This window comes from Octodon degus, unplaced genomic scaffold (assembly GCF_000260255.1).
Source record: "Octodon degus isolate 3935 unplaced genomic scaffold, OctDeg1.0 scaffold00050, whole genome shotgun sequence".
Classification (NCBI taxonomy): Eukaryota; Metazoa; Chordata; class Mammalia; order Rodentia; family Octodontidae; genus Octodon; species Octodon degus.
Window position 1 is genome coordinate 9,752,184 of NW_004524626.1, and position 22,179 is coordinate 9,774,362.

At 49.9% G+C, this 22,179-nt stretch overlaps 1 protein-coding gene across 1 annotated transcript in view; it reads left to right on the forward strand.

The window, feature by feature from the left end:
- Acsbg2 (acyl-CoA synthetase bubblegum family member 2) overlaps positions 1-22,179 on the forward strand; it is a 26,729-nt gene that overhangs the window by 3,615 nt on the left and 935 nt on the right. Inside the window, exons 4-15 of the mRNA XM_023717200.1 lie at positions 1,007-1,233; positions 3,330-3,418; positions 4,842-4,962; positions 6,899-6,979; positions 12,052-12,201; positions 14,611-14,787; positions 16,788-16,969; positions 17,064-17,297; positions 17,798-18,015; positions 18,393-18,532; positions 18,668-18,914; positions 20,393-20,492. Coding sequence (XP_023572968.1) covers positions 1,007-1,233; positions 3,330-3,418; positions 4,842-4,962; positions 6,899-6,979; positions 12,052-12,201; positions 14,611-14,787; positions 16,788-16,969; positions 17,064-17,297; positions 17,798-18,015; positions 18,393-18,532; positions 18,668-18,914; positions 20,393-20,466 — 1,940 coding nt within the window. The 3' untranslated portion in view covers positions 20,467-20,492. The remainder of the gene's footprint in view (positions 1-1,006; positions 1,234-3,329; positions 3,419-4,841; positions 4,963-6,898; positions 6,980-12,051; positions 12,202-14,610; positions 14,788-16,787; positions 16,970-17,063; positions 17,298-17,797; positions 18,016-18,392; positions 18,533-18,667; positions 18,915-20,392; positions 20,493-22,179) is intronic.

Sequence of the window (22,179 nt, forward strand, 5' to 3'; positions counted from 1 at the left end):
AAAAAAAAAAAAAAAAAGACAAGACAGGGTCTCCCTATGCAGCTCAGGCTGGCCTTGAACTCACTATGTAGCCCAGGCTGCCCTTGAACTCACAGTAATCCTCCTGCCTCAGCCTCCCAAATGCTGGGATTACATGTGTGCACCACCATACCTGGCTAGACAATACTCTAAGCTTTTGGAAAATTCAAAATCCAAAATGCTTCTAGTCCCAAGCAGTTTTGATGAATAATAGTCACTCTAGTTAATCATGTGCAAAATTATTTAAGGAGGAAATGGATGGATGGAGGGCTGCAGCCTAACTTTTCATTTTTCTTTTTCCCTTCTTTTTTCTTTTTTCCTCTTCTTCTCCTCTTCCTCCTCCCCCTCCTTCTTTTCTGAGTAGCCCAAGCTGGTCTCAAATGCATGGCAATTCTCTTGCCTCAGCCTCCCGAGTACTAAGACACTAGACATGCACCACCACGCCCAGCCACATGCTCTTTAACTTTGAAATGTATAAAACAGTAAAAACCACGATGGTGCAGCGGGTGGGCAAGGAGAGAGACATGGCAAAGAAAAAACAGAAAAATGCTACCAGTTGTGCCCACGGGTGGGAGTAAGAGTACTGCTGTACAATCCTTTCAATCTTTGTGTGTGTGTGTGTGTGTGTGTGTGTGTGTGTTTATGTCGTTCTGGGATAGCACTCGGGGGCTCCACACTGAACTACATCCCTTTTGTACTTTTTATCTTGAGACAGAGTCTTAGTAAATTGCCCAGGCTGGGTGTGAACTTGGGATCCTCCTGCCTCAGTCAGCAGAAAGCCGAGATAACCGGCGTGTACCCGCATAGGCCACTCAGTGTTCAGATGCTTGAAAAGTTTTATAATGAGTTGTTGAAAGCAGTGAGGAAAAAGAAAATAAGTAAGAGACAAGGAGTTTGCCTGGACCAGTGTTGACGCTGTGATGTTTCTCACTCGAGGAGTGAGATGAGGTCCCTCCTGAGCCCCCCTCCTGGTGACTGTTTACTGTAGGCCCCAGGCTGTGGACCACCCACCGGGACGGAGAGGTCATCCTCAGGCTGTCCAAGCGCCAGCCGGGCCACGAGCCCCCGCTGACCATCCCGCAGCTTTTCCAAGAATCAGTCAATCGATTTGGCGCCTACCCCGCGCTCGCGTGGAAGAGCAGCCGGAAGTGGCAGACACTGACCTTCACGCAGTACTACGAAGCCTGCAGGAGGGCCGGCAGAGCACTGATCAAGGTAAGCGGGCCATTCACTCGCCCTCTTGCGCTCAGAATAAGCAACGCACGTGCACACAGGTGGATGCGATGACATCGAAACAGACAAACACGGATTGTTGAAAATCTCCCCTCTAATCCCTGCCCTCAACCGCCCAGTTCCTGTCCGTGGAGGCAACCACCACCGCCATCTGCATCTGCGTGTCCTTGGGGGAATAAATGAGGTGTATGTACTGTGTGCGCTTTATACAGGAACATTTTTGCATACCTGGTGATGTGTTTGCCCACAACCCTGCCTCTTGTTTTTGTTTCTTTGTAGACTGTCTCTGTGGATGTATGAGTTAGTTGCTGCTGTATAACAAATTACCCCTTAATGACTTCAAATGACAAACATTTATTGTCTCACATATTCAGAGGGTCAGGAATTCAGGCACAGTTTAGTTGCTGGGCCTGGCCTGCAGCATGAAATGTCATTGCAGCATGCAGGGCCTTCTCCTTCACTCCTATTCTCTCAGTCTCTAGTCCTCCACTCCATTTCTTTCTTCCCCCTTTTCTTTTTTGGCAGAATGGGGGATTGAACTCAGGCCCCTGTGCTTGCCAGGGAAGCGCTTATTCCACTGAGCCATCTCCCCGGCTCCCCTTCTACTTTTACACATCTAAACTCTAATCAGAAATTAATTAATCAAAAAAAAAAAGAAATTAATTAATCAGCCTCTCTGCACGTTAGCAGGGATACAGTCTGGTTACCATGAGGTTGACCTTTTGTCCCTGAGGCAGATGGCTGTCATCTCATCTTTTTGTTTTGTTTTGTTTTGTTTTTTGGCGGAACCAGGGATTGAACTCAGATCCTTGTGTTTGTCATGCAAGTGCTTATCCTACTGAGCCATCTCCCCGGCCCCCTGTCATCTCATCTTGACCCAGCAGCAAGCAGGTGTTTTCCATACCCCAGGAAGAGCAGAGCAGGTCATCACCAGCCTTGAGCCCACCTGATTAAAAAGCCAACAAAGTTGTAGGCCCCGAGAATACAAGAATTCTCCCTCCACGATGGCCATGCTCGTGTCCAAGTTTCCTGGTCTGTCATCAACTACATTCAAAAGAAGCCTGCACCGTGAAGTGAGCAAGTGATCACCACGGGTGAACATTCTTTGAGTGTTTTTGGTACTGAACAAAAATAACTTCATGCCCATGGACACAGCTGTTATTTCCTTTCCTTTTCTTTTCTTTTCTTTTTTTTTTTTTTTTTTTTTGGCGGAACTGGGGGTTGAACTCAGGCCCTTGCACTTGCCAGGGAAGCACTTATTCTACTGAGCCATCTTCCCGGCCCCCAACAGCTCTTATTTTCAAAAAACATAAAATAGCAACCACTGTTGAAGACAAAGACGTGGAGAACTTGTGGCCCTGTGAAATGGGCCACACTGCACACTGCTGGTGAGATGTAGGGTGGTATGGCCCCTGGCAAAATGAGCGAGGGGCCGGTCAAGTAGCTCAGCAGATTAAAATGCCTGCAAGCAGGCACAGGGGTCAGGGGTTTGATCCCTGGGCCTGCTGTGCTGGTCCTGTCCCCAAGGGTGTACTGAGGCGGCAATTGAGACTGGGCGTGGTGGCATGCAACCTGTAATCCCAGTTCTTGGGAAGCTGTAAACAGGCGGATCACTATGAGTCTGATCTGGTAGCAAGACCCTGAACACCCTGTACACCCTTCCCTAAAAAAAAAAAAAAGAAAGAAAGAAAAAGAAAACGATAAAAAATGGTGAAGGCAGGGGCCAGGGAGATGGCTCAATAGGATAAGTGCTTGACTGGCAAACGCAAAGATCTGAGTTCAATCCCTGGTTCCACCAAAAAAAAAAAAAAAAAAAAAAATGGTAAAGGTAGTGAAATCCATGTCCTGCACATTTTATAACAGTAATAACAGCGCCTAAAGGAGGTCTCAGGTAGAGGGAGGCCCACAGGCTCCCGTGAAGACGGGGGCATCGTACCGAACAAGTTAGGCCCAGTGCCAACCACTGCTTAGCATAGCATGACCACTTTTCTGTCAGTTTTCTCACATCTTTATGATCAAATCCCAGCCAGGAGTGATATGTCAGCGAGTGTATTCCTGGTTGTTTCTTCCCCTTCCAGCTGGGCTTGCAGCGTTTCCATGGCGTTGGCATCCTGGGCTTCAACTCCAAGGAGTGGCTTATTGCGGCTCTGGGGGCCATCTTGGCAGGGTAAGGCCACCACCCTGGAGCCTTGGGAGGGTTCTGATAGGGAGGCTCAAACCCAAGAAGGGTTTCAGCTGGATTCCCAGGTTAGCAGGCAAAACACATAGAAACATACAGTGGGTGTTTAAATGAAAAACAGAATTTATGCTTGGCATGGTGGTGCATGCCTGTAGCCTCAGCGCCTGGGGCAGAAGGATCACCTCGAATTTGAGGCCAGCCTGGAGTACATAGTGAATCCAAGGCCAGTCTGGACTGCATAGCATGACCCTGTTTCAAAAAAATACATTATAATAAAAGCCACATGGCTGTAAATCCTCATCAAAACCTTTCCTCTCGTATCAGACACATTTGTCCCACCATTCCTGCCACCTTCTGAAGCATGTCTGGGATTCCTCTTCCTCAGCAAGTGGAGAGGAGCAAGCAGCCTAGAAGGGAGAGAAACCTTTCCAGGCCCCGCCCCACCTGCCCAGCCCCACCCCCGCAACACATTCAACCCTGAACTCCTCAAAGGATGAATTAACTGATTCATGAACCCATAAAGATGCTCTCTAGTCAGCAGCCAGGAGAAAATGCAAAATAGAACCACAGCAGTGTGCTAGCGAGGCTCCATGGGGGAAACAGACTGTGAATGTCGGGGCACGGTGATGGTACACTCCTGTCATCCTGGCACTGGCAAGGCTGAGGCAGGAGGATCACCATGAGTTTGAGGCCAGCCTGAACTGCATAATGAGAGCCTGTCTCAAAAAAATGAAGACTGTGTGAGTGAAGGTGACGAGTGGGGGTTGTAATTCCAAGCAGCCTCACAAGCGTGACCTTCTGCTTTGCTTTGCTTTGCAAGATCTGGCCTTGCTATGCATGTTAATTCAGGCTGACTTTGAACTCATTGCCTAGCCTGGCCTGGAAACACAGATCTTGCCTCAGTCTCCTGAGTGTTATATGTGTACCCTCACCCCCAGTTCCTCATTTTTCTCATCTGTCCCTAGGTACTGTCAGAGTCCCAAGAGCTGTTGTCATAACAACAGCCTGGGAGCAACCACTCTGGTTCTTTTTTTTTTTATAATTTATTTTTTATTTTTTTATTTTATTTTTTTTTTCATTTGTTGTTTTATTTATTTATTTATTTTTTTTTCAAAGTTTTATTGACAAAGAGATAGCAATGAGACAGTTTCAAATCAAATCGGAAGGACAGTTTCAACAAATAATACACTGCATATATTCTTCTTAGTGGTTAATTGCTGTACAAGATGCGGACACCACTCTGGTTCTTATCCTCTTGTTACTTTCATCGCTATTCAGCTAGGGCAGAAGGGAGTTGGCGCTGTGGCTCTGAACTCAGGATCTGCTTGCAAACCCTTCCCCTCCCTGCCCCGCCAGGCCCTCTCACGGCCAGGTGTGTGGACACAGGTGCACACGTGCTTTCTTTTCCCAGGGGCCTCTGCGTCGGCATTTATGCCACCAGCTCTGCTGACGCCTGTCAGTACGTCATCACTCATGCCAAGGTGAACGTCTTGGTAGTTGAAAATGATGAACAGCTACGGAAAATCCTTTCGGTAAAACCCTACCCTACCACGGCTCTCCCGAGTTACCCAGCCAGGTGCAGAATTGCTCTCTTCGACTTCTTCCCTAAATTCTACTACTTCCTATTTTTTTTTTTCCCCTTTCAGGCACTTTCCTTCATGAGCTCTTGTATGTTTGCTTTGTACTCTTGCTTCCTGGATGTGTGTGTTTTGCACTTTCAAGTTTATGTTAGATGGCAATTTTCTTTTTCTTCGTGCAGGCCTGCTGAGCCACACTTGTGCATGGTATGATCCCCCCCCCTCTCTCTTTCTCCCTGTAGTGTCTTCGTATTGATGTTGGAGAAACATGTTGTTCCTCACACACATGCATTTGAATGAACCTCGGTTTCCATAATCAACTTTTGGTAGGAAGTTTCTAGAGGGGAGGACGGTCCTTGGGAGAACCAGGTGGGCGGAGTCATCGTTCAGCCCAACAGCCACTGGGACCACTTCCTCAATACCCTGTGGCAGGAATGGTGGACCGTTTCGAGCTTTCAGTGCTACAAACAACCGCTGTGGCATGAGTGCCAGAGGTGTGCCAGCACTTGCCCATGTCATCACTCTGAGTCACATATGTCTTCATTTTGTAGTATCTCCAGAGGAGAAGTATGTCTTAACTTTTTGAGACAAGGTCCAGGCTGGCCTTGAACTCACAACAACCCTCCTGCCTCAGCCTCCTGAGTGCTGGGATGTCAGGTGTGAGCCTCCATACTCAGCGTGCTACTCAGGGCATCCTCTGGTCTCACAATTGGCCTGTCTTGTCACCTGCAGCAGGAGGATGCGCTGTCCACACTTAATGAAGTCCTAGCTAGATGGAAGTTCTAACACTTTGCGTCGTGATGCTGCCCAGGGACTCCTAATTCCTGGCCTGGCTGAGGGAGCGCACACTTCTCTATCTCCAGCCTGGAGCTTTTAGAAGTTACTTTTAGCTTTCAATACTGAGGATTGAATGCAGGGCCTTAGTACGGAACCACATCCTGGCTCTTTTTTATTTTTATTTTGACATAGTTAAAAAAAGAAAAAAAAAAAAAAAAGGGAATCGAGATAGTATCTCCCTACATTGCTAACTTGTCCCTAAAGGCTCAAACCTGGGATCCTCTAAGGATGCTGGAACGACAGGCATGTGCCACCATATGTGGCCTGAAATTAATTCTGTAAGTGATGTTTCTGCCCCCAGGACACTGTCAGTACGTTGTCCCTGTTTGCTCTTCTTAGAGAGCAGCGGTGGTGGGTGTGCGAGCGCCTCTTCCTAGCCTCAGCCCTGACTTGATAGGAGTTTTCTGCTAGTGCAGTTTGCTGCCCACCTGCATCTGCCTCAAGGCCGTAGACACAGAGCAGCCCCTGAGCCATTTCTGTCTCCAAGTTCACCCAAAGTGCAGTTGGTGGAGAATTCAGTGTCCCGGCTGCTGTGTCTGAAAAACTCAAAACCAGGTTCCAAACTGGTGGTCAGGCTGCACTTGGTGAGCTTTGCTGTGGGGTAGGAATCGTAGACCTTCTCTGCTTATGCCTCCACCCTCGGAAGGTCCCTGTGGCCCTTAGAATGAGCTCTGGACTCCCTTTGCCTCCAAGCCCCTCCCCAGCCTTTCCTGCCTCCTCCCCCACTCTGCTCTCCAGGGCGCCCCACCAGCCATCCTTATTACAGTGAGACAGCAAGCTGGGACGTTCTTTAGCTCAAGGTCTCCATTCAGGGCAGCAGGATTCCATCTCACACGCAGTGCTGTGGTCCCCTCCCTTTGACTGTTGGATGTCACAAACTATCCACAGTCCCCAAACCAGGTCCTTGCTGGTCAGTCTAGACAAAGAGCAATACAGCCTGCAGAATTCGGGGAACACAAGAACTGAAGGTGCTACAGGAGAGTTCTGACTTCAGCCAGCTTGTGTCTCCCCCAGGGCTGTGTTACCATGAGGGTCACAGAGAACCTTCTTTCAGATTCCGCAGAGCAGCCTGGAGACCCTGAAAGCGATCATCTTGTACAAACCCGCGCCGAAGCTCGCCAACAACCTGTACTCTGTAAGTTGAAATACGGGCCCTGGGAAGAGGGAAGGTGGACTGTAGGAAGCCAGGTAGCAGAGCGGCTGAGGTCTCTCGGAGGAAGTGGGAAGGGAGCGAAGGGAAGGGGTGTGGCCTGGCAGAGAAGTGGGCGGAGCCTGGCTAAGGAGGTAGGTGGGGACTATCAGGAGCAAAGGAAGGGGTGTGGCCTGGCAGGGAAGTGGGTGGGGCCTGGCTGAGGGGGTGGGTGGGGACTATCAGGAGCAAAGGGAAGGGGTGTGGCCTGGCAGAGAAGTGGGTGGGGCCTGGCTGAAGAGGTAAGTAGGGACTATCAGGCAGCAAAGACAAGGGCAGAGCCTTGCAAAGGAAGTGGGTAGGGCTTTGTCATGGAAGTGGGTGGGACATATTTTTGTTTTCCAGCCTAAACGCATTGATTGATGGGAATGTGTACCTGCTGGTTGTTTATTACCGCATAACAGCCCATCTCTAAAATTGTTAGATTGAAACGACAATGATGTCATCAATTTGTGTTTTACAACATTCAAGTAGTAGAAAAATGCCCAAAAATTGAAAATTAGTTACATTACCACACATTTTAAAATTTTTTTATTGGTAAGTAACACTTGTGGGCATTACAGTGTACAACATATTTCGATGTATGCATGCATTGTGGGGTGGCTAAATCAAGATATTTAACATTCACACGTCTGCAAATATTTGCCTTTTCTTGGAGAGCACACAAAATCTACTCTCAGAGCAATTTTTAAATAATTCTGTTTTAGTTTAAATATTTTTCTTGTGCTCAAGCCATTATGTTTTATAACTTTACTTTCTGGTTTTAACAGATATAAAGTCATCAATATTGGTTCTGTTAAAACCGTTGGCTTAAAAATGTGGAAAAATGACCTATGAGTCACATCATGAAAATAGTAATAAGCAGAGATATGTGTAGTAAATATCTTAAAATCTTTACAATGGCAGCCATCTCTATCTTTAGATAGATATTTCCAAGTACCTGAATTTTTCTTTTTTATAATTTGCTAAATTTTTGTCATTAAATTCCATTTTCATTTCAGTTTTATATATTCATTTCAGTAATATATTGATTTTCAGTTTCTTAAAGTGGGAGGCTTTTTTGGTCGTCCTTTTTTTTTTTTTCCTAAAATTTTTTTATAATTGCCTCATATTGCCTCCTTTGTTTTATTTATTTATTTATTTATTTATTTATTTATTTGTGTGTGGCCAGCTCAGCCCACCAGGGGGCAGGGCTGGCTGGCATGTGGTGCTGGGGGATTGAACCGCGGTCCCTGTGCTTTGCTAAGCTTGTTCTAAGTAGGTGCTTTAGACCACTGAGCCATCTCACCAGCCCAAAGAGAAAGAGTCGGGACGGGGACGTGAACCGGCGGCCTCGCGCTCCGTGGCCCGGCGCCGAGTCCGCCGCGCCAGGTCGCCGCCCTCGTCCTTTTGAAAAGGCTTAGGCATTTCTGTCATAGCACTGGTATTATCATAATTAAGCTAGTCAGTAATATGCCAGTGAGGTGGTAAAAGTGGAAAGTAAACTTTTGGTGTAACTGCAGATACTAATTTGATAAAAGATGGGTAAAAAATTTAATATGTAAGATGTACATCTGGAAGGCAAATGTTCCTTTTGCTTCAGTCTCTGTCTTCATTTAGTTTTGATATCATAGCACAGACTTCTGGGCAGTCAGAGTAGCTTTTTAAATGTTGCACTAGAATAGTATTCCTCTTGAGTGCCACCGTGTTTTGTACGTGTGTTCTTACATTTTGTTCCCTATGTCCGGTTCCCAGGCTTCACCCAGCCCCAAGCTACACTGTCCCCTCCCCCGAGGTCTGTCCCTAGCTCTTTGTGCTGTCTCCTTATAGCCTCTCCAGCGGGTGACTTCAAAATCTCTGAACTCTTGGCATCTCAGATCTCTATAGAGAATGCCTTAGCAGGGCACAGTGGCACATGCCTGTCATCCCAGCACTTGGGAGGCTGAGGCAGGAGGATTGCAAGTTCAAGCCCGACCCAGGCAACTTAGCCACACAGGGTTCTTTTGAACCAGAAAATGTTTGATTGTAAAGAACAGAAATCCATTTATGCCAAAGGAGAGCATTGTTTTTTCTTTTTTCTTTGTGTGGCCTGCTAGGGACTTGCAAGGGACCACAGCAAGTTCTGTTTATTTATTTCTGCCTTATTTTTTCTTAGCTGACACATAACTGTACATACTTATGAGGATGTCTTTTGTTTGTTTTTGAGACAAGATCTTGTTATGTAACCCAGGGTAGCCTGGAACTTGCGGTGATGTTCTTGCCTCAGCCTCCCGAGTGAGGGGATTATGAGCAGGCTTCAGAAATGTCCATTTAGCATGAGAACTAATTAGGCAGTTGCTCAGAATTAGAGGTATTTTAGAGGCTCCGAGTAGCCACCACAGCAACAGCTTTGGATAATTTGAAAGTTTTCTGATTAGTTATAGCTGTAATGGGGCTGGCAAGATAGCTCAGTGGACCGAAGTGCCTGTGTAGGCAAGTTTAGGCAAGCACAGAAACCACAGCTCGATCCCTGGCACCACATACTGTGCCAGCTCCACCCCCAGGGCGGCCGAGCGGGCCAGAGCCGAGGCGCGTTGGCACATGCTATAATCCCAGCTCTGGGGAGGCTGAAAGCAGGAGCATCACCGCGAGTTCGAGCTGCATGGTGAGACCCTGTGACAACCAAATACATTTTAGAAAAAGAAAGAAATAGCTCTAAAATAGAGTCATACCTCTCATCCCAGCTATTGGAGAGGCTGAGGCAGAAGGATTACAAGTTCAAGCCCAGCCTGGGCAATTTAGCAACTCAGTGAAACCCTGTCTCAAAATAAAAAGGCCTAGGGATAGAGTTCAGAGGTAGAGTCTCATTGGATTTGATCTCCAGCACCGCAAACAGCAAACATTGACTGGCTGTCTCCACTCCTGCTACAGGTTTTTATTTTTATTTTATTCTGTTTTTTTGGTGGAACCAGGGATTGAACTCAGGCCCCTGCGCTTGCCAGGCAAGCACTTATTCCACTGAGCCATCTCCCCAACCCCTCCACTCCTGCTACAGGAACGCACGATTCTTTATGAAAGCTGCTGTCCTGGGCTTTGCAGGGTGCAGAACGCCATCCCTGGCCTCCACCCGCTAGGTGGCAGTAGCACTTCCTCTAATGAAAGCAGCAAAGCTGTCTCCAGAAATTGCTCCATGTCCCCAGAGAGGCAGAATCACTCCTGGCTGAGGACACTGATTTTTGGGGACAGATTTGTGACATTGAACAGCATTGACTTCTCCTCAAGGGTGAATAGGCACGACAGTTTTAAAAATCTGTTTGGGAACCGATTCATTAGAACTAAGACGAAAGCCATTTACATGAATGTAAATGGGGATATTTATTTTGGGGATAAAAATGGCAGAGTAAGTCGTTGAACAGGCCAATTGCAAGACTTGGCATCTCAGTACTCCACAAAAGAGACTGGCCTCGGGTTCCCAAGAGAGAGAGAGAGAACAGGATTGGCTCTGGGATGGCGGGTCTTCTGCCAGCTGTGTTTATTTAGTATTTTCGGGAAGGGTCTACAGGGTGTTCTGGGTCTCATTAATAGATCGGACTCGTAGTGATTCTCCTGTTCACAGCCTCCAAAGTGCTGGAATTACAGGCATGCGCCACCGTGCCCAGTCTCAATTGCACACCCAGAAGGTGGGGCCAGCACAGCATACCCTGGGGATTGAACCCCCGGCTGCTGCGCCTGCTTGCAGGCGCTTTAATCCACTGAGCTATTTGGCTGCCTGCTTGTTTTTGAGACAAGATCTTGCAAGGGCACACAGGCTGGCCTTGAACTCATGGCCATCCTCCTTGGGGGAATGGGCCACACATCTGTCAAGAAGAGACAGCGGTGCCCTGCCCCTAAAGTGTTGGACCCAGCCTGGATTTGCTTGCCTAGATGGGGCCAGCATAGCACCAGCCATTGCTGAGAACTCAGAAGATCTTTCACCTTGAAATGAGTGTCTTCCCTCCTCTGGGCCCACCGGGGTCCCAGTGGCAGAATTTCTTAAAGTCTCAGTTTTCTCTTGGAGACACCAAGTTCCTGGCCGCCCAGACTGCAGTCACCCATCTCGGTTTGTGTGCGCCTCCTTGATTTATCTGAGGTGACCTTGGACAAGTGAGGAGATGACACGCCAGTCATCAGCAAGGAGCCCATGGATTGCTAGCAACAAAAGCCTGACTCTGAATATCTTAAGCAAAAGATGGTAATTAATTTGGGCCGGGGAGCCACAGTTCAGCACATGGATTTCGGGGCATGCTTGGAACACGGCACTCAAGAAGTACTCCCCAGGGCCGGGGAGATAGCTTAGCGGAATAAGCGCCTGCCTTGCAAGCACAAAGACCTGGCTTCCATCCCCAGTACCCAATGATGTGCTGGCCCCGCCCCCAGGCACGCTGTGCGGGGCACAGAAACTAGACGTGGTGGCTCATGCCTGTAATCCCAGCGCTGGAGAGGCTGAGACAGGAGGAACACTAGGAGTCTGAGCTGCGTAGTGAGACCCTGTACCAATACATAAATTAAAAGAAAGAAGAAAGACTCATTGGGCTAAAAAGAAAGAAAGAAAGCAAAACGAGTCCGTGGGCTCAATTTTTCTCTCTCAGTTTCTTAGATCCACTCAAGCCCTGCTTCCCCTCATAAAACTAAGATGGTTCCAGGTCTTCTCAGCTCCATCTTGGGTCTTTGACCTCTTCTATGCCCTAGAATTCTCAGCTAAAGCCTTCATCTTCTCTGTGATTAGACCATTTGAAGTCACATGTCCAAACTATCCAATCCCTGTGATCCATGTTGATAGAATATTCTGGTGTTATCCCATCAGAATGGGCCTCTGAGCTAGGATGCAGTGAGCCCCATCCAATCAAGAACTAAAAAGTAGGGGCCGGGAAGATGGCTCAGTGGGATAAGCGCTTCCCTGGCAAGTGCAAGGGCCTGAGTTCAATCCCCAGTTCTGCCAAAAAAAAAAAAAAAAAAAGAACTAAAAAGTAGAGGGTACAACTGAACTGGGGAAAGCAGCAACTTTTTCTTTTGGTCCACAGTGGGATGATTTCATGGAGCTTGGCAACAGTGTTCCTGATGCTCAGCTGGATCAGATCATCAAGAGCCAGAAGGCGAACCAGTGTGCAGTGCTCGTCTACACTTCGGGGACCACGGGCGACCCCACGGCTGTGATGCTGAGTCATGACAATGTAAGCAAGGTCCCCTCCCTCCACTGCTGTCCCTGGGATGGCTGATCTTGACCCTCAAGCTGACTGGCTTGGGGGATGCCCAGGAAGTGTGCAGAGGTAGGTCACAAGGGTATCTCTGGTGGTCCTCACACCTTCCCCTGAGCTCTGCTTCTTGCCTACTGTGAGGTGAGTGGCTTGGCCCCACCAAGCCCTTCTTTTTTATTTTCATTAATTGATGTTTGCAGTACGGAATGTCTACATTGCTCTGTGGAGCTGGCACAGGTACACATCTGAATTCCCTTTTGAAAATATGTTTTATTTATTTGGTACTGGGCCTCGCTACACAGCTTGGTCTCATAGTCATCTTCCTGTCTCAGCCTCCCCAGTGCTGGGATTATAGGCATGCACCACTATACTCAGTCTCCGTGGCTGGCTCAGAACACCTGGGGGCCAGGGCTGGTGCAGTATCCGATACTGGGGATTGAACCCAGGCCCTTGAGCTTGCCAGGCAGGCACTTAGACCACCGAACTATCTCCCCGGCCCCTTAATTCCCTTTTCAAATCCCCTTTCCCTCCCTGCTGCCCTCCCTCCATCTCTCCATCCCCTTCCCATTTGAGCAAGTTCTATCTCCTACTTTCTATCTTTTATGTTGCTCTCTATTTGCACTCTGGGGTTCGCATCTCAAAGAAACCACGCTCTGGGCTAGGGAAATGGCTCAGTGGAATAAGCGCCTCCCTGGCAAGTGCAAGGGCCTGAGTTCAATCCTCGCCCCCCCCCCAAAAAAAAAAAAAAAAAAAGAAAAAAGAAACCACTCTGTATTTAAGCTCTTGTGTCTGATTTACTTCACTTGACACAATGGCCTCAAGGCACATCCGTTCCCTACATGTGGCTCGCAGTTACCTCTCTTTACAACTCTACCTTGTGCCACCATACTCGGTCTCTGTGGCCGAGTTTCTTTTTCTACTCATCTTTTGAGGGAGGGATGGGCAGCTTCCCAGATCTAGCTATTATGAATGGTGCCGCTATAAGCCCGGGTGCGGCATGGTGTTTTTACCTCTTTTAGGAAGATGCCGGAAGGGGATAGCTAGGTCAAATGCAATTGCTGGCTTTCGTTTTTTGAGAACTCTCCATCCCATCTTCACGGCGGTCACACCAGTTTAGATTCCTACCAACAGTGTGGATGAGCCCTTTTCTCCCCACATCCTCACCAGTACTTGTTAGCACTGGATTTCTTAATGGTGGCTGTTCTCCAAGGTTGTTTTTGTTTTTGTTTTGCGGTACCAGGGATTGAACTTGGGACCTTGCACTTCCCAGGCAAGTGCTTATTCTACTGAGCCATCTCCCAGCCCATGGCTGTTCTCCCTGAGGTAGGATGGAATCTCAGTGTGGCTTGATTTGTACTTCTCTAATGGTCAACCAGCACCTCCTGTCGTGGTGTCTCTGCCTGGGAGCCGGCTGAGCATGGACTGAGCTCTCTGAAGCCTCAAGCCCAGATAAAGCTCTCCTCTTTAAATTGTGCTTTGTCACAACTGCCAGGGGCAGGGTGGGGTGTAGGGCTGCAGCACACAGTGAGTGGGTCCTTAGCCACTGGCCTTAGAGAGCTGAGGCGTGGCTTTAAAAGGCAAGATTGTGGGCTGGGCAGATAGCTTGGTGGTCAATGAGCCTGCCTGGTAAGCGCAAGGATTGTGGTTTGATCCCTGGTACCTCATGCAGTGCCGGCTCCGCAACCCCGGGGTGCCGAAACGGGGGTGGGGGGGGCATGGTGGTGCACACCTGTAATCCCAGCAGCGCTGGGGAAGCTGAGACAGGAGGATCACTACAAGTCTGAGCTGTGTAGTGAGACCCTGTAGCAAATAAATGAATGAATAAAAAGATAAAAAATAAATAAATAAAGGGCGTGGTGGAGTCCAAGGGTGATTTGGTCACTACTGTAAATGCACCAGGCAAGGCCGGTGCACCATTAAAAAATCTGTCTTTGAGCTGGGTATGGTGTCACACACCCATCATCCTAGCCCCAGGGGAAGCTGAGGATGGAAAATCAGAAGACTGAACACAGCCTGGGCAATTTAATGACTTATCAAGAACCTGTCGCCAAGCCTGGGTGTGGTGGCATGTGCCTGTAATCCCAGCACTTGGGAGGCTGTAAACAGGAGGATCACCACAAGTCCAATCTACATAGTGAGACCCTGTGGATCCTGTACTAAATACAAAAAAAAAAAAAAAAAAAAATTCTGTCTCCAGAAATTAAAAAGGATGGGGATGGCGCTCAGTGGGCAGGCCCTGGTCCCATCCTGGGACTGAGACACTAAATGGCAAAAGAGCCCAGAAGTTTGGAATCGGATGCAGGCATTGGCGGGCGCTCGCTGGGTGAGCACAGCTAGAGTGGGCCGCCCGTGTGAGCAGGTCACCAGGCTGCCCCTGTGTTCCAGATCACGTGGACGTCCGGCGCAGTGGTGCAGGACCTAGGACTCCCCATTGCCCCGGGGAAGCAGGAGCGGGTGCTCAGCTACCTGCCGCTCAGCCACATCGCCACACAGATGATGGACGTCTGGGTCCCTCTGAAGATCGGGTCCCTTACGCACTTTGCACACCCGGATGCACTCAAGGTGAGGCTGAGGCACGCCCAGCCACTGGGTCCCACAGGGCAGCCATTCCAGATGCTGTTTTGGCTTTTGCAGGGTTTTGTTTGTTTATGTATTTGTTACAGGGTCTGTAGGGTCTCACTACGTAGATCAGACTTGTGGCAATCCTCCTGTTTTCACCTCCCAAGTGCTGGGATTACGGGCGTGCGCCACCACGCCAGTCTCAATCTCCTTCTCATTGCGCCCCAGGGGCGGGGCCAGCAGGGCACACCAGGGATCAAACCCCAGCCACTATGCTCTGCCTAGACAGGTGCTTTAGTCCACTGAGCTATCTGGCTGGCCCTTGTTTTGTTTTTTGAGACAGTGTCTCACTACGTAGTTCAAGCTGACTTTGAACTCACTATGTAATCTAGGCTGGCCTTGAAATGACAGAGATCCTCCAGCCTCAGCATCCCAGGAGCTGGGATTACAGGTGTGTGCCACCATGTCTGTTGACTGCTGGTGTTATCTCATCTTGTGCCTGGACTTGACCATCTTTGAAAGTGAAAGCCGAACTTCTCAGGAACCCCTGCAGTTCTGCTTAGACCGAGCCTGTTTATCACTCTACTTCATAATAAGTTTTAAAGTCAGGTAGTAACTCCTCCAGGTTTTTTTTTTTTTCTTCTTCTTCTTTGCTAAGATCACTTTGGCTATTCTGGGCTTTTGGTATCCCTGTATAAAACTTAAGATCAAGCCAGTGTGGTAGTGCATGCCTGTCATCCTTGCTAAGGCAGGGGACCACAAGTTCAAGACTGGCCTGGGCAACTTAGTGAGCCTCTGTCTCAAAATAAAAAAGGCTGGAGCTTAGCTCAGTGGTAGAGCACTTGCCTAGTGTGCACAAGACCCTGGGTTCTATCACCTGTTAATGGGGGGGCACACACACAAAAACCTTCAGATCAGCTTGTCATGGGCTGGTGATATAGCTCAGTGGCACAAGTGCTTGCCTAGCAAGTGCAAGGTCCTGAGTTCAATTCCAGGTACAAAAATAAGACAGATCAGCTTGTCACATTGTATTTTTTTTTTTTTTTTTTTTTCTTAGTGTATTTAGTGCATGGTCTATAGGTCTCACTATGTACATCAGACTTGTAGTGATTCTCCTGTTTTTGGCCTCCCAAGCACTGGGAGTATAGGTGTGTGTCACCATGCCCAGTCTCAGCGTGCCCTGGGGGTGGGGCTGGCATGCACTGGGGATTAAACCCCGTCTGCTGTGCTCTGCCCAAGCAGGCACTTTAGTCCACTGAGCTGTCTGGCTGTCCAGAAGAGTCTGTCTGGATTTTGTGTCCAGGATTGCACCAAATTTATGAATCAATTTGGGAGAAAATCTTGCCTACCTTTTCACTGTTACATAACATTCCACATACACTTGGATCATTTCTTTAGGCAATCACTAATTGTCTAATATATAAATTGCTTCCATTCTATTACAAAGCATCTTGTTTGCATTTCCCTGTGGATCTGTGTGTTTCATTCAGCTAAATCCCTTCATGCACACAACTAAAATTGCTGGTTTGCCCTTAAAACATTGGTAGTACCTGGGTGCAGTAGTGCATAGCTTTGATCCTAGCACTCTGGGAGGCTGAGGCAGGAGGACTGCAAGTTTGGGTCCAGCCTGGACTACTTAGCAAATCAGGGAGGCTTTGTGTCAAAACAAAAAAAATTAACAGGGATGAGGCAGGAGATCAGTGTAAAGGCCCTGGGTTCAATCCATTTCCACAAAAATTTTTTTTCAATTAAAAATTGATAAAATTTTCACCTTACCTTCCAAAAATATCGGTTGCTGCACCTCATTAAATCCCTAGAAGTAATACAAAAATCTGATTGGCTGCCAGCCAGCCAATGGGTTGGCTTCCTTCAGTCGGGCTCCCTCCTTTGTCCAATCAGTGAAGGGAAGGGTCTCTAGTCGCCTTAGGTGGGCTGATGGGAGGAGATGGGCCTTTGGGGTCCTTGGGTCTCACAGCTGTGATTTCCTGCCTGGGTCCCTGCAGGGCACCTTGATCAGTACTCTGAAGGAGGTAAAGCCAACCACCTTCCTCGGGGTGCCCCGAATCTGGGAGAAGCTCCAGGAGAACATAAAGGGAAGCGTTAGCCATTTCTCAGGCTTGAAGAAGAAGATGTTCATTTGGGCCAAATCGACTGGTTTAAATGTGCACACGAATCAGATGTTGGGGTAGGTGGAGGCTCTAGAGTGCTGGGAGGGTGGCGGGTTGGGGCCCGCTTTCTGCTCAGTGGCTTTGAGCTGTGCTCAGCGTTGCGCTTCACAGGAAAACCACCGTTCCCATGAACTACCGCATGGCTAATAAATTCGTGTTCAGCAAAATCAGGAGCTCCCTGGGCCTCGATCACTGCCACTCCTTTCTGAGCGGGGCCGCGCCCCTCTCCCAGGACACCTTGGAGTTCTTCCTGAGCTTGGACATCCCTATCTGTGAGAGCTACGGCCTGAGTGAGAGCTCAGGGCCCCACAGCGTCTTCAGGTGCAAGGACTACCGGGCCCTCAGGTACCTGCCTCCGCTGACCTGGCCTCCCCAGCGCCCTGGGCTGAGGGCAGAAAGCAGACGGGCCAGATGATCCCGGCAGGAGGCTCTGGAAAGATGGTGTTTGCTTCTCTATCCTGTCGCAATAACCTGGACCTCTAAAGCGATTTTGTTTGCTGTTTCGCTTCTTATGCTGGTCACTGAATGGTGTGTGCCGTAGGCAGTGAGGTCTAGAGATGCACGGGTGAGGGCTTTTGTGGTGCTGTCTTCGGGCACTTTTCCTTCCTCTGCTACATGCGGGATAAAAACAGCCTCTAGCAGTGCTGGGTTTCCCAGGCCCCAGAGGGCCGGGTGTGTGGCACTGCAGGAGCACACACTTGGCGGGAACCCTTTGTCCTCTTAGTGCTGCAGAGAGGGCAGCTGGGCAGGGCGGGCACTAGGGCTCTGGGCTGCAGGTCCAGGTGGCCCTGGGGAGGAGACCTCTTCGCTCTGTCCCTCAGTTCTCCCACGCCTGTCCCCTGCAGCTGCGGCAAGCCACTGACTGGCTGCAAGAGCATGCTGCTGCAGGAGAATCAGGAGAGCATCGGGGAGGTGTGCATGTGGGGCCGGCACATCTTCATGGGCTACCTGGAGGAGGAAGAGGCCACCATGGAGGTGATGGATGAGGAGGGCTGGCTGCACACCGGGGACCTGGGCTTTGTGGACAGCCAGGGTTACCTCTACATCACCGGCCGCATCAAAGGTACTGGGGCCATGGTGCACCCTGTCATCCTGGTATTCTGGAGGCTGAGGCAGGAGGATCATGAGTTCTGAGCGCAGCCTGGACAGCTTGATGCCTGAGACTGTGTCTCTCAGAATTACAAAAACAAAAAGGGCTGGGGACAGAGCTGTGTGCAACAGCCCTGGGTTTCATCTCTAGGATCAAAGGAAAAAAGACAGCGGCCAGGTTGAATGCGCAGGTGTGGGCACTGGGTGGCCCTGAGGTGGGTGGGGAAGTGAAAGAGAAACCCCTGTGCTTCATGAGCCCTGAGGCAAGGACCATCTGTTGAGACACCTGTCCTTCTGTCCCCGTGGGGCAGGGCAGGGTTGGGGTCTGTGGTCACAGTTACTCTGTCACAGAGCTTCTCATCACTGCCGGCGGGGAAAATGTGGTCCCTTTTCCCATTGAGTCCCTGGTGAAGCAGAAGATCCCCATTATCAGCAATGCGGTGCTGGTGGGCGACAAGGCCATATTCCTGAGCATGCTCCTGACACTGAAGGTGACCTCTCCAGGGCGGCCTTGGGCGCCCATCCCCGCCCCAGGGTTCACAATTGGTCTCTGGGTCTCCAGGGTCTGGGTTGGGGTCTGGGGCTGGCCGAGGATGAGCACATGATGACAGGGCCATCCTGGGCAGTGCGAGACCAATCAGAGGAGCGGGGAGCCCCTGGACAAGCTGAGCGGGCAGGCCATCGAATTCTGCCGGGCCCTGGGCAGCCAGGCATCCACTGTGTCGGAGATCGTGAACTCAAAAGACCCGCTTGTCTACGCTGCCATCCAGCAAGGCATTGACGCGGTGAACCAGGAGGCCACCTCCAGTGCCCAGAGGATCCGCAAGTGGATCATCCTGGGGAAAGACTTCTCCATCCACGGCGGGGAGCTAGGTGGGTAGGCTGGGGAGCCGTGACCTTGACCTTCTGTGCTTGGCTCATCCTTGCCAGTGTGTGGAGCCGGGTGGGCTTCTGGGAAATGTACCCTTTTCTGGGAGCCGGAGGGTCTATGGGACCTGCCAGTTCCTCCCTTTACTCCATCTCCGGCCAGCTGCAGGGCTCAGCACCCGCCATTCCTGCTGCCCGTGATGCTCGTCTTCCTCCAGTCTGTGTCTGGACTGTCTCTTCCCTTGTGCAGATCTGACTCTGTAGGCCACTTTCTCACAGCAGCCTTCCCTAAGCACCCTGGCCACAAGGGCTCACCGTGGCCCACAGTACCTTACCTCGGAGCCTGCCATCACCAGTAGTATTAGCCTCCAGTATCCTTCCTTGCCTCTTTTTTTTTTTTTTTTTTAATTTTATTTATTTATGTGTGTGTGTGTGGCCAGCTCAGCCCACCAGGGTGCGGGGCTGGCTGGCATGTGGTGCTGGGGGATTGAACCGTGGTCCCTGTGCTTTGCTTAGCTTAGCTTGTTCTAAGTAGGTGCTTTAGACCACTGAGCCATCTCACCAGCCCCCTTGCTTCTTTAATGGGTCAGGAGCTGCAGTTATCCAGGGCATGCATTGCTTTCTGTCTGCTGTGCCCCATGAGAGAAGGGGCTCACTGTAGGGGTGGGGAACCTGGATACTACTCAAGTGCTTTCTTTGGGGCTTTGGCTGAGCTCTTGGCTATAATTTGTGGGGCTTTTTAAAAATATATATTTTCAGGGAAGGTGTCACTGCGTAAGGCAGGCTGTCCTTGCACTCAGGCTGCCTCAGTGACTCTCCTGCCTCAGCCTTCCACGTGCTGGGATGGCAGGTGTGCGCCCTCACACGCAGCTCTTGGCTGTAATGTAGGGGGAGGGCTAAGCACACAGCACTGAATAATCTGGGCTTGAATCCCATCCCCCTCCATGCAAAGAAATGAGCTGTCCCTCTGAGCCTCTGTCTTTTCATCTCTGTTAAAAAGTAGTCATAGAGTCATGGCCATGTTTCGTGGGTGTGTCCAAAACCCCTGGTGATATGGTTGTTGATGTGCTGGGTTGTGCAGTACACGTGGGTCTTGACCTGTCACACACATCTGGTTTTTCTACCCCTTCTACAAAAATCACCCAGAATGATTTTTTTTTTTTTTTTTTTTTTTTTTTTTTTTTTTTTTTTTTTTTTTTTTGGTGGAACCGGGGATTGAACCCAGGCCCTTGTGTTTGCCAGACAAGCACTTATTCTACTAAGCTATCTCCACAGCCCGGTGGGCCCACTTTGAGATGGTGGCGGTGCCCCCCCTCCCCCACTGAGCACACTTGGGGACATCTCCTCTCCCCTACGTACTGATGATGGATGCCTAGCTGGGCCACCCAGGGCTAGCCCCCTGGGCTCTGTCGCCTGGTCATGCACAGAGAGGGTGGAATTTTCTTGTACCCCCACAGCTCAACTGATTTCTCCTGTCTTGGTAGGCCCAACAACAAAAATGAGAAGGTTTTTCATAACTCAGAAATACAAGTCGCAGATCGAAAGTTTCTACCTCTGATGGCTTCTACAGAGCTGCTCCCTGTGGTGAGTTCCTTTGCTAGGCTGTGTTGAGTGAGTCCGACAGAGGGCTCCTGTGTGTGGCAGGCAGGTCTGTGTAGAGCTGCAGAGGACACACACGCACACACACACACACACACACACCCCTTTGGCCACAGTGGGGCCGGGGTGGTGCCCAACCTCAGGCTTTATCAGCGCAGGGCCATGGTTGGGTACGCAGCGTCCGCCACAGCTGGCTGCAGTGCTGGGGGCTGCGCTTCTTGCCTTTTCTCTAAGCCAAAGAGGGGGGTCTCCTTGAACCAAGGAAGGATGCGTGCCGTCTTCCCCCTGAGAACCAGCACCCCCAGATGTTTTGTTGTGGTTGTTTTCGAGAAGGCCTTTGGAAACTTTAACAGGGGATGTTCCACTTGCCAGGAGCCCTCCCTCGCATCACACTCCCCTGCCTACCCTTCTTTTCTTTCCCCCAAACATGTCCACAGGGTGCATCCGTGACACTGTGGTCACTGAAGTTTGGGGACCCAGATATACACACGGTGTGGGCAGGGTAGCGTTCCTCCACAGCTTTCTGAAGTGTCACCCAGGACTTCTTACGGGCAAAGCTGTTCTCTTATGAGCCAAGTGTGGTGGCCTATGTTTGTCACTCCAGCACTCAAGGAGGCTGAGGTAGGAGGATCACAAATTTGAGGCCAGTGACCCGTGGATAACACAGTGACACCCCCCGACGCCCCAAAGTTTCAAGTCAAAACGAACTGTTCAGTTGTGAGGCTAGCAGCCCGCCCATTCACGTGCGTTTATCTGGGATGTTTTAATAAAATACCAGGTGGAGGGCTTAGAAACAGAAGTTTATCATCCCGTAGTCCTGGAGGTAAAGTCAGATCGAGGTGACAGCCAGGTCCCCCCTGCGCACAGGCTGTGAGGATGAGCTGGTCCAGATGGTCCTCGGCGTGTGGGTGGACATCTCCTCCCTGTGTGTCTGTCTGCGGTCTCCTTTTTACAAGCATATTGGTCATGCTGGCCTAGGACCCACCTGCGCCACCTCATTTTGCCTTTTTTTTTTTTTTTTTTTTTTTTTTTTTTTAAGGAAGGAGCTACAGGGTGTTCAGGGTCTCTCTACTAGATCGGACTCGTAGTGATCCGCCTGTTTACAGCCTCCCAAGAGCTGGGATTAGAGGCACGCGCCACCACACCCAGCCTCAATCGCCATCTCAGCGTGCCTCGGGGGTGGGCCCGGGGATGAACCTCCGGCCCCATCAGGTGCTTTAATCCGCTGAGCTCTTTGGCCGGCCCTCATTTTGCCTTCTTGAATACCCCATCTCCAAACAAGATGACATCTGAAATCCTGAGGGTTAGGACTAGACGTGGGAATTTTGGAGGGACCGCTGTGCGCCGTGGGAAGGGGTGAGGGGCAGCTTCGTGCGCCATGCACTCGGCGGTCCACCTGGTGGAGCTGCGCCGCGGGGCCGGGCGTGGATGTAGCCGGGCGTGGAGCGCTGCGTGAGGGCTCTGAGTTTTACTCCCAGACCACTGTAAAAAGGTTTTCAAAAAAAGGTACTACTAACGTAAAATCACTAGATTTCAAAAGCTCAGGTTGAGGAACAGAATAGCTCAATATTTTAAAATCTTTTTAAAAATTATTTTAAGGGGGCCGGGGAGATGGCTCAGTAGGATAAGCGCTTGACTGGCAAACGCAAGGATGAGTTCAATCCCCAGTTCC